Source organism: Haematobia irritans, chromosome 3 (genome assembly GCF_050003625.1).
Source record: "Haematobia irritans isolate KBUSLIRL chromosome 3, ASM5000362v1, whole genome shotgun sequence".
Classification (NCBI taxonomy): Eukaryota; Metazoa; Arthropoda; class Insecta; order Diptera; family Muscidae; genus Haematobia; species Haematobia irritans.
In genome coordinates this window covers 69,511,671-69,530,409 of record NC_134399.1, presented here as the reverse complement: position 1 = coordinate 69,530,409, position 18,739 = coordinate 69,511,671, and the positions used below count along the sequence as shown (strand labels likewise).

The 18,739-nt window shown below is 36.4% G+C and overlaps 1 protein-coding gene across 1 annotated transcript in view; it reads left to right on the top strand.

The window, feature by feature from the left end:
• Positions 1-9,386: 9,386 nt before the first annotated feature.
• The window catches only part of dpr14 (defective proboscis extension response 14), a 206,463-nt gene continuing 197,110 nt past the window's right edge, over positions 9,387-18,739 (top strand). The window contains exons 1-2 of the mRNA XM_075300973.1: positions 9,387-9,552; positions 9,708-9,940. Coding sequence (XP_075157088.1) covers positions 9,477-9,552; positions 9,708-9,940 — 309 coding nt within the window. The 5' untranslated portion in view covers positions 9,387-9,476. The remainder of the gene's footprint in view (positions 9,553-9,707; positions 9,941-18,739) is intronic.

Sequence of the window (18,739 nt, the reverse complement as noted above, 5' to 3'; positions counted from 1 at the left end):
CTTTATGAATTTATCAGAGTAATGCTCCGTTTGCAATTCGTGTTCGTTAATAAAGAAAATAAATTACCATCAAACAAATAACTTTGCTTCGGTACTTTGTGTTACTGAATTTCCATCACCGTCCGTGCCGTCCTATCTCCACACAAATCCGCCGCTATGGTTTACATGACTGGATGAACGTGAACGTGTGAATGCTTGTGAGTAGGAGGCCACAGACAGGATGGCATTCATATTTGAATGCCATCATTTCACACATTCTTGCCCAAGTGATTTTGCCCCAAAAATGTGTGAATGTTCGTGTCTACGTACATTCCATTATGAGAACTTTTTCCCCGTTTCACATATGATGAGAATAGCATCCCTAAAAGCGATATCATTAATTTTGTGTTCTATACAAAGCGATGAAATAAGCGGAAAATATGAAAGATATTTGACGAAAAGACGATTTCAAAATTTTCTGCTGTAATAGATTCAATTTCTTTGTGTTTTCAAATACACCGGCATATAAGCAGACATCTTTTATCATAATTTGAAAAGTAGCTAAAGAAAAATGTGATATTAAAATGTTACAATATTATTTAGAGCTGTAACAAAACAATTTTTATACATCTAATAGGAGCTTTAAAAAAAGAGGATGAAGGTCTTATATTTACCTATCCTGTCCTGAAAATTATCAAAAACGGCGCTGATTTGCTCCACTTGCCCACAGACATGACAAATTTGATGGCCTAATTACTACACTGATAAAAAAAGTATATTTATCATATGCTCCGGTGTACAGAAATATGAGTTTGGGGGACACAATATTTTTAAGTGCAAACATATAATGTTCTTAAATTAGTATTATTGTGTGGGTGATCATTTCTAAACCGCTCTCTTACAGCTGCCAGATTTACTCCACTGACAGTTCATTTGTTTAAAAATTTACGAAAGCATTTTGATCTATTGCATTCAGCAATAAAGTAATTCGTGATGGAATTCAAGCGTAATTGCTTTATATACGACAGGAAAATCGCAAGTGGCAGCGTTGCATCTCCCTAAGCAAAATATTATTTTTGGATGGGTAGAAACCAACATGTTTGCAGTAAAAATAATGTTTTCTGGCAAAAAAAAATTGTTATTTAAATCAGATACATAATGTCCGAGAAAATAAAATGGTTGCGACAAACATATAACATGTTCACCGTCAAAAAAATATAATTTTGCCCTAGAAGGGGGTCATATTCCTTCTCATATTCCGATATTTCAGGCTCACTTCGGCTATTCAGTCCATTGTGATACCACGGTGGTTATCCCTGAGTGCTGCCCGATTCTATGTTTAGCTCAATGACAAGTGACTTACTTTTTATAGCCGAGTCCGAACGGCGTTCCACATTGCGGTGAAACCACTCAGACAAGCTTTGAAACTCTCAGAAATGTGACCAGCCTTACTGAGAGGGGATAGTCCACCGCTGAAAAACTTTTTGGTGTTCAGTCGAAACACGATGCCATGTATGCAAAGCGGGCATGCTAAACATTGCACCACGGTGGACCTTCTCTGGGCGAATGATCCGAAAATTGAAGTCCAGACTCTCGAAATCCACGCCGTAGAGGTAGAAAACTTGCTCGTGGGTTGAACATATTGTACCATAAGACATATTGGACAAGTATATACGGCCGTAAGTTCGGCCAGGCCGAATCTTATGTACCCTCCACCATGGATTGCATAGAAACGTCTAATAAAGACGTTCATCCACAATTAAATTACATGGGTTGCGGCCGATGGCAAGGCATCTTAAAACTTCTTAACATCATCTTCTATATTGTAAGTTATACCATGCGGAATATATAGTAAACAAAAGAAAGGTCGATTAAATACATATGTATTCAGTTCTGGACCGAAATACATAGAGGACAAATAATTACAATTACCGATATGAACTTTTGTGCGGTAATTATAGAGCCAGAATTGAAATATCGGGGTCGCTTTATATAGCTATATACAATATAGCTATATACAATTATGGTCTACCAAAAATTGCAGATTTTTTACTGTTTGGTAGACTTCTTGATGTTTTGGACGATTTTTCAAAATATTCCTCTCCAACTATGAAATGCTTCATACATTTTCTATAGAAATAACATTTTGAAAAAATTTTCTACACAAATAAAATTCTGACAAAATTTGCTATAGAAATAAAATGTTGACAACATTTTCTATAGAAATAAATTTTTAACAAAATTTTGTATAGAAATTATACTTTGACAAAATTTCCTAAATACATAAAATGTTGGCAAAATTTTCTATAGAAAAAAAATTTTTACAAAATTTTCTATAGAAATATAAAATTTTGACAAATTTTTCTATAGAAATTTAAAATTTTTACAAAATTTTCTATGGCAATACAATTTTGGTAGATTATTTTTGGCTCGAGTGGCAATTGTGATTTTTCTGTGATTGGAGATCGGTTTATTTGGGGGCTATATGTAATATAGATCGATACGGACCAATTTTGGCATGGTTGTTATCGGCCATACACTAGCGAAATGTACCAAATTTCAACCGGATCGCATGAATTTTGCTCCTCCAAGAGGCTCGCAGGTCAAATCTGGGGACCGGTTATATGGGGGCTATATATAATTATAGACCGATATAGACCAATTTTTGCATGGTTGTTAGAGATCATATACTAACACCACGTACTAAGTTTCAAACGGATCGGATGAATTTGGCTCCTCCAAGAGCTTCCGGAGGTCAAATCTGGGGATCGGTTTAAATAAGGGCTATATATAATTATGGACCAATTCTGACTTGGCCATATACTAACACCGCGTACCAAATTTCAACCAGATCGATTGAAATTTGCTTCTCTTTGAGCTCTGCAAGCCAAATCTTGGGATCGGTTTATATGGGGCCAAATATAATTATGGACCGATGTGGACCGATTTTTGCATGGTTGTTAGAGACTATATACCAAAACCATGTGCCAAATTTCAGCCGGATCGGATAAAATTTGCTTCTCTTTGAGGCTCTGCAAGCCAAATCTGGGGATCGGTTTATATGGGGGCTTTATATAATTATGGACCGATATGGACCGATTTTTGCATGGTTGTTAGAGACCATATACCAACACCATGTACCAAAATTCAGCCGGGTGGGATGAAATATGCTTCCTTAGAGGCTCCGCAATCCAAATCTGGGGGTACGTTTATATGGGGGCTATGCGTAAAAGTGAGCCGATATGGCCCATTTACAATATCATCCGACCTACATCAATAACAACTACTTGTGCCAAGTTTCAAGTCAATAACTTGTTTCGTTCGGAAGTTAGCGTGATTTTAACAGACGGACGGACGGACATGCTTAGATCGTCTCAGAATTTCACCACAACCCAGAATATATATACTTTATGGGGTCTTAGGTTTTAGGTTTAGGTTAGGTGGCAGCCCGATGTATCAGGCTCACTTAGACTATTCAGTCAATTGTGATACCACATTGGTGAACTTCTCTCTTATCACTGAGTGCTGCCCGATTCCATGTTAAGCTCAATGATAAGGGACCTCCTTTTTATAGCCGAGTCCGAACGGCGTTCCACATTGCAGTGAAACCACTTAGAGAAGCTTTGAAACCCTCAGAAATGTCACCAGCATTACTTAGGTGGGATAATCCACCGCTGAAAAACTTTTTGGTGTTCGGTCGAAGCAGGAATCGAACCCACGACCTTGTGATGCAAGGCAGGCATGCTAACCATTGCACCACGGTGGCTATGGGGTCTTAGAGCAATATTTCGATGTGTTACAAACGGAATGACAAAATTAATATACCCCCCATCCTAGGATGGACGGTATAAAAATGAACTTGTACCAAAGACATTGATATTCCAAGAGCCAACAGATGCACAAAACAATGTTAGAGAGCAAAATTTCTAAGGATGAGATTTGCTCTTCCAGGAGTCTCCGTAAGACAAATCTGGGGATTGCTTTATATGGGGACTCTATATAATTATGGGCCGATATGGACTAATTTTTTAGATGGTTGTTAGAAGGCATATACTAACATTATGTACCAAATTTTAAGCGGATCGAATGAGATTTGCTCTTCCAGGAGTCTCCGTAAGATAAATCTGGGGATCGGATCATATGGAAGCTATATATAATTATGAATCGATATTGACTAAATGTTACATGGTACTAACATCACTTATCAAATTGCTAAATATGGGGGTCGGTTCATATGGGGGCTATATCTAAAAGTGGTGCGATATGGTCCATTTTGCAATACCGTCCAACCTACAATAAAAGCAACTACTTGTGCCAAGTTTCAAGGCCATATTTAGCGTTATTTCAACAGACGGACAGATCTAGATAGATCGATTCGTTATGGGTCTGCGAAAAATATTTCGATATATAAAAATACCACAGTATCGATCATCTCAACATAGTGCTTCAATCCCACACAACGAATGGACAAAAATAGAAGGAGGCATCGTAAGAAAACGAAACTTTGAAGGGCCTTATTGATGGCCACAACAAAGACAAATGCGAAGTTTGGTTCCCTCGAACCACTCGTTCCCGTACCTCCCAGACAAAAGTATCAAAATTAGCTGATTGCTTATAAGGGTGAGATAACACAGTTAGCAAAATGTCTGTCATTTTCGAACGGTTATAGGTCACTTTTTGAAATTTTGTACGGTTAGAGTCGAGTTATTGACCAAGTATCACTAGTTGGACCGAGACCTTACTGACAGGCCTCCACATAAACTAAAATTGATAACTCAAACAAAATAAACTTAAACATAAAGCGCAATACATGACAAAAACTCGTCCATCCAAAATCATTTCGTTGTTATCAATGAGGGACTATTACCCAAAAAAATATACTCCGAAATCAGGATTTTATTTTTTGATTCAATAATATACTCTATAAGCAACCAAAAAAATATTGTGAGAACAACATTTAGAGATATAATTTTTTTGGCATACTTTGTGACATATGCTTTTTGGGTAGAAAAATTCCAACAATTTTCAAAATTTTAATTGGTTCAAATTTATTTTTGTTTTGGGTTTAGTTCAAAAACCACCACTAATACCTACAAAAAAATATTTAACTTGGCAAAAAACAACAATTCTTAACCGATCCTAAAATTTGATGTTATTCCTGAAATTCCTGATTTTGAAAAATAGAGTAAACAAGTATATACGCCCGTAAGTTCGGCCAGGCCGAATCTTATGTACCCTCCACCATGAATTGCGTAGAAACTTCTACGAAAGACTGTCATCCACAATTACTTGGGTTGTGGTAATACTTACCGATAGCAAGGTATCTTAAAACTTCTTAACATCGTTTTCTAAATTGTGAGTTAGACAAAAAAGGTATGTATAGGTAAGTCTAGAAATAATTACGAATCGATATGGACTTTTTCACGGTACATAGAGAGCCAGAATTGAAATATGGGGGTCTCTTATATGGGGGCTATATGCAATTATGAACTTGATATGGACCAATTTTTGTGTGATTGGGGATCGATTTATCTGAGGGCTATATATATAACTATAGACCGATATGGACCTAGTTAGGCATCGTTGTTAACGGCTATATACTAGCACAATGTAACAAATCTCAAGTGACTCGGATGAAATTTGCTCCTCCAAGAGGCTCCCAAACCTAATTTCGGGATCGGTTTATATGGGGGCGATATATATTATTATAGACTGATATGGACCACTTTTGGCATGGTTGTTAAATATCATATACTAACGCCACGAACCAAATTTCAACCGAATCGGATGAATTTTGCTCTTCCAAGGGGCTCTGGAGGTCAAATCTGGGGATCGGTTTATATGGGGGCTATGTATAATTATGGACCGATGTGGACCAATTTTAGCATGGTTGTTAGAGATCATATGCTAACATCATGTACCAAATTTCAGCCGGTTCGGATGAAATTTGCTTCCCTTAGAGGCTCCGCAAGCCAAATCGGAGATTGGCTTATATGGGGGCTATATATAATTATGGACCGATGTGAACCAATTTTTGCATGGTTATTAGAGACTATATACTAACACCATGTACCAAATTTCAGCCGGATCGGATGAAATTTACTTATCTTAGAGGACCCGCAAGCCAAATCGGGGGATCGGTTGATATGGGAGCTATATATAATTATGGACCGATGTGGATCAATTTTTGCATAGTTATTAGAGACCATATACCATGTACCAAATTTCAGCCGGATCGGATGAAATTTGCTTCTCTTAGAGGCTCCGTAAGCCAAATCTGGGGATCGGTTTATATGGGGGCTATATATTGTTAGAGATCATATGCTAACATCATGTACCAAATTTCAGCCGGATCGGATGAAATTTGTTTCTCTTAGAGGCTGCGCAAGCCAAATCGGGGGACCGGTTTATATGGGGGCTATATATAATTATGGACCGATGTGGACCAATTCCTACATAGTTATTAGAGACCATATACTTACACCATGCACCAGCACCATGCATTCAGCCGGATCGGATGAAATTTGCTTCTTTTAGAGATTCCGTAAGCCAAATCTGGGGATCGGTTTATATGAGGGCTATATATAATTATGGACCGATGTGCACAAATTTTTGCATAGTTATTAGAGACCATATACTTATACCATGTACCAAATTTCAGCCGGATCGGATGAAATTTGCTTCTTTTAGAGATTCCGTAAGCCAAATCTGGGGATCGGTTTATATTAGGGCTATATATAATTATGGACCGATGTGCACCAATTTTTGCATAGTTATTAGAGACCATATACTTACACCATGTACCAAATTTCAGCCGGATCGGATGAAATTTGCTTATCTTAGAGGATCCGCAAGCCAAATCTGGGGGTCCGTTTATATGGGGGCTATACGTAAAAGTGGACCGATATGGCCCATTTGCAATACTATCCGACCTACATCAATAACAACTACTTGTGCCAAGTTTCAAGTTGATAGCTTGTTTCCTTCGGAAGTTAGCGTGATTTCAACAGACGGACGGACGGACGGACATGCTCAGATCGACTCAGAATTTCACCACGACCCAGAATATATACTATATATATACCCCCATCCTATGGTGGAGGGTATAAAAATAAAGTGTTTTACTTTGTTGCATTACATATCAACCAACATAACATATATTTTACATGTAACCGCATCTCATTACAATTTGCATTACCTATATTAAAACTATCATTAAACGTTACACTGAAAAAACAGTGAACCCACCAGGAAGACACATTTAGTTAATTTTAGAAAATGTTTAATATTTGTAGAAAATTTTAACTAAACAGTATTACAAACGCTGACATCACGCCGATATCGCAAAAATACGTAAATATTTTTCGACAAATTCAAGAAAATTTATTAGACATAATTATTTTTTTTTCACTTCTTAAAGAAAAGTTTGTAGTTTGAAGGAAAAAATTTGGAGTTCAAAATTGCAAGAATGTCTTTAGAGACATACGAAGTTCATGATGGGCGAATTTGTAGTAAAATTTACAAATTGAAAGAAATAATGAACTATTTTGTGAGAAGTACGAATTTAGTAAAACTTTTTACTTCATTTGTGTATAATTTTTTACCGTTTTTTAATTCATTTAACTAACGTACGCAAAAAATTATTAGAGTAAAGGAAACTTTCTCCATATATAATAATTCCATGGACTAAAGTTAAATTGGCTTTAGTGAATAAAATTCCAAATAAACCCGAATTTATTGTTGCAACCATTATCCCAATTTTTATACCCACCACCATAGAATGGTGACGGGGGTATAATAAGTTTGTCATTCCGTTTGTAACACATCGAAATATCGATTTCCGACTATATAAAGTATATATATTCTTGATCAGGGAGAAATTCTAAGACGATATAACGATGTCCGCCTGTCCGTCTGTCCGTCTGTCTGTCTGTCTGTCTGTCTGTTGTAATCACGCTACAGTCTTCAATAATGAAGCAATCGTGCTGATATTATGCACAAGCTCGTCTTTTGTCTGCAGGCAGGTCAAGTTCGAAGATGGGCTATATCGGTCCAGGTTTTGATATAGTCCCCATATAAACCGGCCTCCCGATTTGGGGTCTTGGGCTTAAAGAAATCGTAGTTTTTATCCAATTTGCCTGAAATTTGAAATCTAGAGGTATTTTATGACCATAAAGAGGTGTGCCAAAAATGGTGAGTGTCGGTCCATATTTTGGTATAGCCCCCATATAGACCGATCTACCGATTTTACTTTTTGGGCTTATAGAAACCGCAGTTTTTATCCAATTTACTTGAAATTGGAAATCTAGAGGTATTGTAGGACCAAAAATACGTGTGCCAAAAATTGTGAGTATCGGTCCATATTTTGGTATAGCCCCCATATAGACCGATCTCCCGATTTTGCTTCTTGGGTTTATAGAAACCGCAGTTTTTATTAAATTTACCTGAAATTGGAAATCTAGAGGTATTGTAGGACCACAAATACGTGTGCCAAAAATTGTGGGTATCGGTCCATGTTTTGGTATGGCCCCATATAAAACGACCTCCCGATTTGGGGTCTTGGGCTTATAGTAACCGTAGTTTTTATCCAATTCGCCTGAAATTGGAAATCTAGAGGTATTTTAGGACCATAAAGAGGTGTGCCGAAAATGGTGAGTATAGGTCCATATTTTGGTATAGCCACCATATAGACCGGTTTTACTTCTTGGGCTTCTAGAATCCGAAGTTTTTATCCTATTTGCCTGAAATTTGAAATCTAGAGGTATTTTCGGGTCATAAAGAGGTGTGCCGAAAACGTTGAGTATCGGTCCATATTTTAGTATAGCCCCCATAAGAACTATCCCCCGATGTAACTCCTTGTGTGTCTAGAAACCGTAGTTTTTATCTGATTTGCCTGAAATTGTAAATATTCTGGTATTTTAGGCTCACAAAAACGTGTATCGGATTAAGTTTTTATCGGTCCATTGTTAATGCCTCCATATAGACCGACTTCACTTCTTGAGGGTGTAGAAGGCGCACTGATCATGAAAATCAATGTAAAATTCCCCAGATTTAAGATTTCAAATCGAGACGTTATTTTATAATTTTCTTGCACACTTACAGGAGATGTTAATGATTCCTCTAAAACTCAAACAAAAATGGTTCTTATAAATCCAGAATCTGATATAGTCTTCATAGGTGAAATCTTTAAATTTATCTTCGGGAAGTGTCCTCACGTCCTCCTGAAATTTAAAAGGAAACCCGAATATTTGGTTCATGGTGGTGGGTATTTAAGATTCGGCCCGGCCGAACTTAGTGCTGTATATACTTGTTTTTATTGAATTTTCAGTGTCCTAAGAAAACTTTGTCTAAAATTTCGTTCTACTTGTGGCGTACATACACATCTAACAATGAAAAACTAATACAATAATTTATTTTATCCTTAATTGTTGTTTATATAGAAAGCATGTGAAAAAAAATCTTTAATTCATTGTTAATTTCTATTTTCCATTACAGATATGGAATCGAAGAACATTTGGATACTTGCAATAGTCTATTCAGCGATCCAACATTTTGCCTCATCTTCAACACCCTGTAAGTGAAGCCAACTGAATTTCAAAAAGAGAAACTTATAAACACATGCGATACATTCTATTGGCCTGCTGGCCATAACGAGACACCCAATTCCATGAAGGACTCCATTGAAATCATTTGAAATTTAATTGTGTGCCATCTATTTGTCATTCCAGTGAAAAGGCCTCGAGCTGGAGATCCTTTTGATACATTTCCAAAAAATTTCTGGCAAGAATTTTCATCGCCCTTCACCGATACGCCAGAGGATGAAGAGCTCGAAGTGACTGAAACAACCACCCACGAACCATTTCCATTTTTTGCTGATCCCTATACAACGGTGAATGTTAGCACCCAACTGGGGGCAAGAGTCTACCTGCATTGTCGAGTCAACGATTTGCAGGGAAAAACAGTAAGTAAACCTATTGTCCAAATAAATGTCTGACTTATTGTTCCATGGAAAGCATGGTGCGTGAGGGGAAGGAGAAAAAAAACGTCTTTGGGAAAACTTTGAAGTGAACATTCATGTTTTTGTTTGATTTGATTTTATTACATCGTCAGAACATATTTCAAAAATTTAACAAATATTTCCATTTAAATTCTCGTAACAGGGACAAACAATGTCTTCGAAAATGCCAATGCCAATGGTGTCAATACATACAGATTGTCATTTTTAATGGGCCACATGGTTTGCATTACCCTTCGGAGAGTGATGCTAGTCTTTGCCTTTTTGCGCCCGCAGATTTAATATCAATATAATTAAAATATATTTGCCTAAACTTGAAGAACATATATATATAACAGGTTGGCTGATAAGTCCCCGGTGTGACACATAGATGGCGTCGCTAGTATTAAATGCATATTATAGAGAGTCTTTTGTGAAGCAATTTTTGTTATTGTGAAAAAAATGAAAAAAAAGGAATTTCGTGTTTTGATAAAATACTGTTTTCTGAAGAAAAAAATACGGTGGAAGCAAAAACTTGGCTTGATAATGAGTTTCCGGACTCTGCCCCAGGGAAATCAACAATAATTGATTGGTATGCAAAATTCAAGCGTGGTGAAATGAACACGGAGGACGGTGAACGCAATGGACGCCCGAAAGGGGTGGTTACCGACGAAAACATCAAAAAATCCACAAAATGATTTTGAATGACCGTAAAATGAAGTTGATGGAGATAGCAGATGCCTTAAAGATATCAAAGGAACGTGTTGGTCATATCACTCATCAATATTTGGATATGCGGAAGCTCTGTGCAAAATGGGTGGCGCGCGAGCTCACATTTGACCAAAAACAACAACGTGTTGATGACTCTGAGCGGTGTTTGCAGCTGTTCACTCGTAATACACCCGAGTTTTTCCGTCGATATGTGACAATGGATGACTCCTCAGTCCAATCACTACACGCCTGAGTCCAATCGACAGTCGCCTGAGTGGAAAGCGACCGGTGAACCGTCTCCGAAGCGTGGAAAGACTCAAAAGTCCGCTGGCGAAGTAATGGCCTCTGTTTTTTGGGATGCGCATGTAATAATTTTTATCGATTATCTTGAGAAGGGAAAAACCATCAACAGTGACAACTATATGGCGTTATTAGAGCGTTTGAAGGTCGAAATCGCGGCAAAACGGCCCCATATGAAGAAGAACAAGTATATACAGCAGTAAGTTCGGCCGGGCCGAATCTTAAATACCCACCACCATGAACCAAATATTAGGGTTTCCTGTGAAATTTCAGGAGGACTTGAGGACTTGAGGACACTTCTCGAAGATAAATTTAAAGATTTCACCTATGAAGACTATATCAGATTCTGGATTTATAAGAACCATTTTTGTTTGAGTTTTAGAGGAATCATTAACATCTCTTGTAAGTGTGCAAGAAAATTATAAAATAACGTCTTGATTTGAAATCTTAAATCTGTAGAAGTAAAATCTGGAAATTTTACATTCAAGCAATTTTCATGATCAGTGCGCCTTCTACACCCTGAAGAAGTGAAGTCGGTCTATATGGAGACATTACCAAATGGACCGATAAAAACTTAATCCGATACACGTTTTTGTGAGCCTAAAACACCAGAATATTTACAATTTCAGGCAAATCGGATAAAAACTACGGTTTCTAGAAACCGAAAGAGTTAAATCGGGAGATCGTCGTTTTCGTTTTCGGCACACCTCTTTATGACCCGAAAATACCTCTAGATTTCCAATTTCAGGCAAATATGATAAAAACTTCGGATTCTAGAAGCCCAAGAAGTAAAATCGGGAGATCGGTCTATATGGGGGCTATACCAAAACATGGACCGATACTCACAATTTTTGGCACACGTATTTGTGGTCCTACAATACCTCTAGATTTCCAATTTCAGACAAATTGGATAAAAACTACGGTTTCTATAAGCCCAAGACCCCAAATCGGGAAGTCGTTTTATATGGGGACCATACCAAAACATGGACCGATACGCCGTTTTGCCGAGATTTCGACCTTCAAACGCCCCAATAACACCATATAATAGTCACTGTTGATGGTTTGTCCCTTCTCAAGATAATCGATAAAAATTATTCCATACGCATCCCAAAAAACAGAGGCCATTACAAGAAGTAAAATCGGGAAATCGGTCTATATGTGGGCTATACCAAAATATGGACCGATACTCACCATTTTCGGCACACCTCTTTATGGTCCTAAAATACCTCTAGATTTCCAATTTCAGACAAATTGGGTAAAATCTACGGTTCTATAAGCCCAAGAAGTAAAATCGGGAGATCGGTCTATATGGGGGCTATACCAAAACATGGACCGATACTCACAATTTTTGGCACACGTATTTGTGGTCCTACAATACCTCTAGATTTCCAATTTCAGGTAAATTGAATAAAAACTGCGGTTTCTATAAGCCCAAGAAGTAAAATCGGGAGATCGGTCTATATGGGGGCTATACCAAAACATGGACCGATACTCACAATTTTTGGCACACGTATTTGTGGTCCTACAATACCTCTAGATTTCCAATTTCATGTAAATTGAATAAAAACTGCGGTTTCTATAAGCCCAAGAAGTAAAATAGGGAGATCGGTCTATATGGGGGCTATACCAAAACATGGACCGATACTCACCATTTTTGGCACACCTCTTTATGGTCATAAAATACCTCTAGATTTCAAATTTCAGGCAAATTGGATAAAAACTACGATTTCTATAAGCCCAAGACCCCAAATCGGGAGGTCGGTTTATATGGGGACTATATCAAACCCTGGACCGATATAGCCCATCTTCGAACTTGACCTGCCTGCAGACAAAAGACGAGTTTGTGCAAAATTGCTTCATTATTGAAGACTGTAGCGTGATTACAACAGACAGACAGGCAGACAGACAGACAGACGGACAGACGGACATCGTTATATCGTCTTAGAATTTCTCCCTGATCACGAATATATATACTTTATATAGTCGGAAATCGATATTTCGATGTGTTACATACGGAATGACAAACTTATTATATCCCCGTCACCATTCTATGGTGGTGGGTATAAAAAAGTGTTATTTCACCAAGACAACGCACCGTGCCACAAGTCATTGAGAACGATGGAAAAAATTCATGAATTGGGCTTCGAATTGCTTCCCCACCCACCGTATTCTCCAGATCTGGCCCCAGCAACTTTTTCTCGTTCTCAGACCTCAAAAGGATGCTCGCAGGGAAAAAATTGGAAGGTCGTTATAATCAAAGATAATAAAAGAGGAAGATGGGAGATTGGCCTGCGTCATACCAAATGTTGCATTTACCAGATTAGTTTAATACATGTTTGTAATCTTTTAGTTGTTTTTAGTTTTTATTTTTTAAATGAAAAATGTAATTTTCCTAATGAAACAATGTTAAATTTTAGGCAACAACAAAGAAAATTACATTTTCCCCTTTATGGAAATTTAGTTCGTGCTCTTAATTTATTTTTATTTGCATTTTAATGCTATGTCAATACTTGTCGTATACGCGATTGGTTCGAGTATTAAACTAATGTGGTAAATGGTTTGATGTGCTCAGTAGCCAATCTCCCATCTTCCTCTTCTATAATCTTTGGTTATAATCGTTGTATCGCTCTTGAAGGGAACTATGTTGAATAATAAAAACGAATTTTGACAACAAAAAAATCTGTTTTTCTTTGTTAGACCGGGGACTTATCAGCCAACCTGTTACCAGTAAAAATTTGTGATTGTAATCAAAATGTATCGAGTACCCAAACAGAGCTAATATGATTTAAATATTGTTATAGTCTCACAGAAGTAGAACTAAAATTAATACCATTAAAATAATATGAAATTCAAGTGAAATAAAGCGTTTAAGTTTGCTAAATTTCAATCAAACATATAACTTTTGATACAAAAAAAATTTAGCCTTTTTATACCCTCCACCATAGGATGGGGGTATATTAACTTTGTCATTCCGTTTGTAACACATCGAAATATTGCTCTAAGACCCCATAAAGTATATATATTCTGGGTCGTGGTGAAATTCTGAGTCGATCTAAGAATGTCCGTCCGTCCGTCCGTCTGTCCGGCTGTCCGTCCGTCTGTGGAAATCACGCTAACTTCCGAACGAAACAAGATATCGACTTGAAACTTGGCACAAGTAGTTGTTATTGATGTAGGTCGGATGGTATTGAAAATCGGCCATATCGGACCACGTTTACGTATAGCCCCCATATAAACCGATCCCCAAATTTGGCTTGGGGAGCCTCCCGGAGCAGCAAAATTCATCCGATCCGGTTGAAATTTGGTACCTGATGTTAGTATACGGCCTCTAACAACCATGCAAAAATTGGTCCATATCGGTCCATAATTATATATAGCTGCCATATAAACCGATCCCCAGATTTGACCTCCGGAGCCTCTTGGAGGAGCAAAATTCATCCGATCCGGTTGAAATTTAGTACGTAGTCTTAGTATACGGTCTCTAACACCCATGCAAAAATTGGTCCATGTCGGTCCATAATTATATATAGCCCCCATATAAACCGATCCCCAGATTTGACCTCCGGAGCCTCTTGGAGGGGAAAAATTCATCCGATCCGGTGGAAATGTGGTCCCTGATGTTAGTATACGGTCTCCAACAACCATGCAAAAATTGGTCCATATCGGTCCATAATTATATATAGCCCCCATATAAACCGATCCCCAGATTTGACCTCCGGAGCCTCTTGGAGGGGAAAAATTCATCCGATCCTGTTGAAATTTGGTACCTGATGTTAGTATATGGCCTCTAACAACCATGCAAAAATTGGTCCATATCGGTTCATAATTATATATAGCTCCCATATAAACCGATCCCCAGATTTGAACTCCGGAGCCTCTTGGAGGAGCAAAATTCATCCGATCCAATTGAAATTTAGTACGTGGTGTTAGTATATAGTCTCTAACAACCATGCAAAAATTGGTCCATATCGGTTCATAATTATATATAGCTCCCATATAAACCGATCCCCAGATTTGACCTCAGGAGCCTCTTGGAGGAGCGAAATTCATCCGATCCAGTTGAAATTTGGTACATGGTGTTAGTATATGGTATCTAACAACCATGCAAAAATTGGTCCATATCGGTCCATAATTATATATAGCAAAAGTCATCCGATGCGGTTGAAATTTGGTACATTTTGTCAATATATGGCCTCTAACAGCCATGTAAAAATTGGTCAATATCGGTCTTTAGTTATATATAGCCGATGACTTATTACACAAAAATTGGTCCATATCGCCAAAAATAATCTACCAAAACTTTATTTCCATAGAAAATTTTGTCAAATTTTATTACTATAGAAAGTTGTGTCAAAATTTCATTTCTATAGAAAGTTTTGTCAAACGTTTATTTCTATAGAAATGTTTGTCAAAATTTTATTTCCATAGAAAGTTTTGTCAAAATTTTATTTTTATAGAAAATTTTGTAAAAAATTTATTTCTGTGGAAAATTTTGCCAACATTTTATTTCTATACAAAGTTTTGTCAACATTTGACTTCCATAGAAAATTTTGTCAACATTTTATTTCTATACAAAATTTTGTCAAGTTTTTATTTCTATAGAAAATTTTGTCAAAATTTTATTTCTATAGAAAATATTGTCAAGTTTTCATTTCTATAGAAAATTTTGTCAAACTATATTATATACGTATTTAATCGGCCTTTTTTTGTTTAATATATACCCCGTATGGGCTAACTTACAATTTAGAAGACAGTGTTAAAAAGTTTTACGATACCTTGCCATCGGCAAATGTTATCGCAACCCAAGTAATTCGATTGTGGATGACAGCCTTTAGTAGAAGTTCCTACGCAATCCATGGTGGAGGGTACATAAGATTCGGCCTGGCCGAACTTACGGCCGTATATACTTGTTTCCAGCTATTTTTTTAAATTTTTTAGCTTTTGTTTGCTTTTTTTTGGCAAATCTAGCGGTTTTTGGTGAAACAATTCTGGCAACGCTGAATATAGAAGACAATGTAAAGAAGTACCTTGCCATCGGTAACTGTTACCACAACCCAAGTAACATAGTTCGATTGTGAATGACAGTCCTTAGTAGAAGTTTGGTGGAGGGTACATAAGATTTGGCTTTGCCAAACTTTCGGTTGTATTTACTTGTTTTTATTGGTGTTATCACAATGGACCGAATATCTATTTAGCCTTAATTAACTATGTGCCTAAGTCTATAGCCCATAGCCTTACCAAAATGGACTAATGGACTAATCATAATATTTGTACACAGGTTAAACCCAAATTAAATGTATTTGACCATTGAAAACGATGTCAAATAAATTCCGTAACAAATTGAAATGTCATGGAATGTATACGACATTTCCAACAACAAAAAAACAAAATTTTACATACACCAAAATACTTATAGGGATAGAAAGATAACTAATTGTGGTTGTTCAACATTTGAATACTGTAGCCAACATGGCCTTAATTAATAGTTGACATGGTTCAATAAAATCTCTTCCATGTTCATTTCCTGTGGCTAATTTACCATGCTAGATAACGATAATTATTGCCACCGAATGTAGACAAGTGAATCTAATTGGAAACTAAATGCAATCAAACAAATATGATGTTGGCGGAGATAGACGATAATAGTTTCGATGAAGGTGTTTGAATAATTTCCACACAATTACCCAAAATGGCATCTGATATCAAGAGACACAAACATACAAACAGACACACACACACACTGACACATACCTATGCACATATAATAGATTTTATGTTATATGTTAGTTGACGCTTTGGGAAAATCATCGACTGTAAATTGGCCATGTTAGATAAACAATTTAGGGAAAACTAGAGACCACCAAGGCAAATCTCTCTCTACCTCTAAATCGCTTTCTCTCTCTGTCTCTCTTACTCGTTAATTTGTCAATTTTCCTGCCAGCATGAAACTCCATAATATGATGTTTGATGTTCAAATATTTTCTAATAGCCATTTAATAAACGCATCAAATCAAATCAATACTCCATTGAACCCACATTCAAGTAGCCCCAAGGCATGCCAAAGCGCCAAGCGTTCAAAGTATCAATGTCCGCCCAGGCAAAACCCACTTAGTCATGGTATGGCATTGATGTGGGTCTATGAATTTTGTGTGGTTGCAATATTTCATGGCACAGAGTCCAGTATTTTAATTGTTTGAATTTTTGTGGTTTCTCTATAGTGATTCTCTGAACGAAAAAGCTATCCATCTCGTCTATGTTTATCTAAGCTCTTGAGGTATAAACTTCAATTGGTATAGTATGTGTGGGTGTTTATTTAGAGTTTTGTTGTATTTTAGCTTCGGGTGACAAGTGGCTGAAATTCTATTGTTTTGGTATTTTAATTCAAACTGAGGTTAGTAAACTAGATTGTGCGTACTATGTCCATGTAGTATCCACACTGAAAAAAAAGCATACTCGGTTCCAAAGATTTTGTCTTTACTTTAAAAAATTTGGTATTGATTCCGAGCCAAAGAAGCGGAGAATACAAGTAAGGATACTTTTAAGACACAATTCTCTTTTAAATTTAGGTTTTGTGTACTTGCTTCTAGGAAGCAAATTTTAATTTTTCGCTTTCTCAGCTTTTTTTCTTCATATGCTATCAAAGTCCTTTAAAAACGAGTTAACGGCAAGTTAACATGTCCTATATTTGAACGATTTTTTGCTTTCTAGTAAAGATGCAAAAAGACAACAAATTTAAAGACAATTTCATTAAGTTTAAAGAATTTTTCTGAATTATTAAAGTCAAGTTGACCTTAGCCTATAAATTTTTTCTTTCATGTTAAGATACCCATTTTTAAGTCAAATAACTTAATTATAAGGACAATACGACTTCATTGAAAAGTTTATCGACTTTTGGACAAGGAAAATAACTTTATTTTAGAGAAATGCGTCTTCTATGCTAAGCAAAATTTGTATTCGTATTTTAAAGACATGAAATCTTTGACCTCACGACAATATTTTTTTCAGTGCACAATCAAATTAAGTTTTAGATGAAGGCAGATGGTGACTTTTTTTATTGACCAACACATACACACAAAAAAAATTCACTTATTTTATGAGTAGTGCTCCCAAAAATTTTCCAAACACGGAATTCATAAATTGTTAGATCTCTTCCTTACCATCACGATTACAAACTATACGCAATACTAATTTGTTCAAAAAAGAAATATTTAAAATATTTACTTCAAGAAAATAATATATATTGTTTTTAATTAAAAAATTTTGTTGTATGTAAATTTTTTCACTTTTTATGTTATCCTTTATTTATTATATTATGTTAATATCTTCTAAATATAATTTATACATTTTTATTTTTGTTGCATATAACATTTGGAATACGACAAGAGGGTACTTCCAATTATAAGATTTAAGACTTTATTGTAGTAGCTTTACGAAATCAATAAATAAAATAAAAATAATCTAATAAACCATAAGTTCGGCCAGGCCGAATCTTTTGTACCCTCCATCATGGATTGCACAGAAACTTCTACTAAAGACTGTCATCCACAATCGATTTACTTGGGTTGTGGAATTACTTACCGATGGCAAGGTGTCTTAAAACTTCTTAACATCGTCTTCTAAATTCTAAAAGTTAGTCCACACGTGGTATATATTAGACAAAACAAGTATATACGGCCGTAAGTTCGGCCAGGCCGAATCTTATGTACCCTCCACCATGGATTGCATAGAAACTTGTACTAAAGACTGTCATCCACA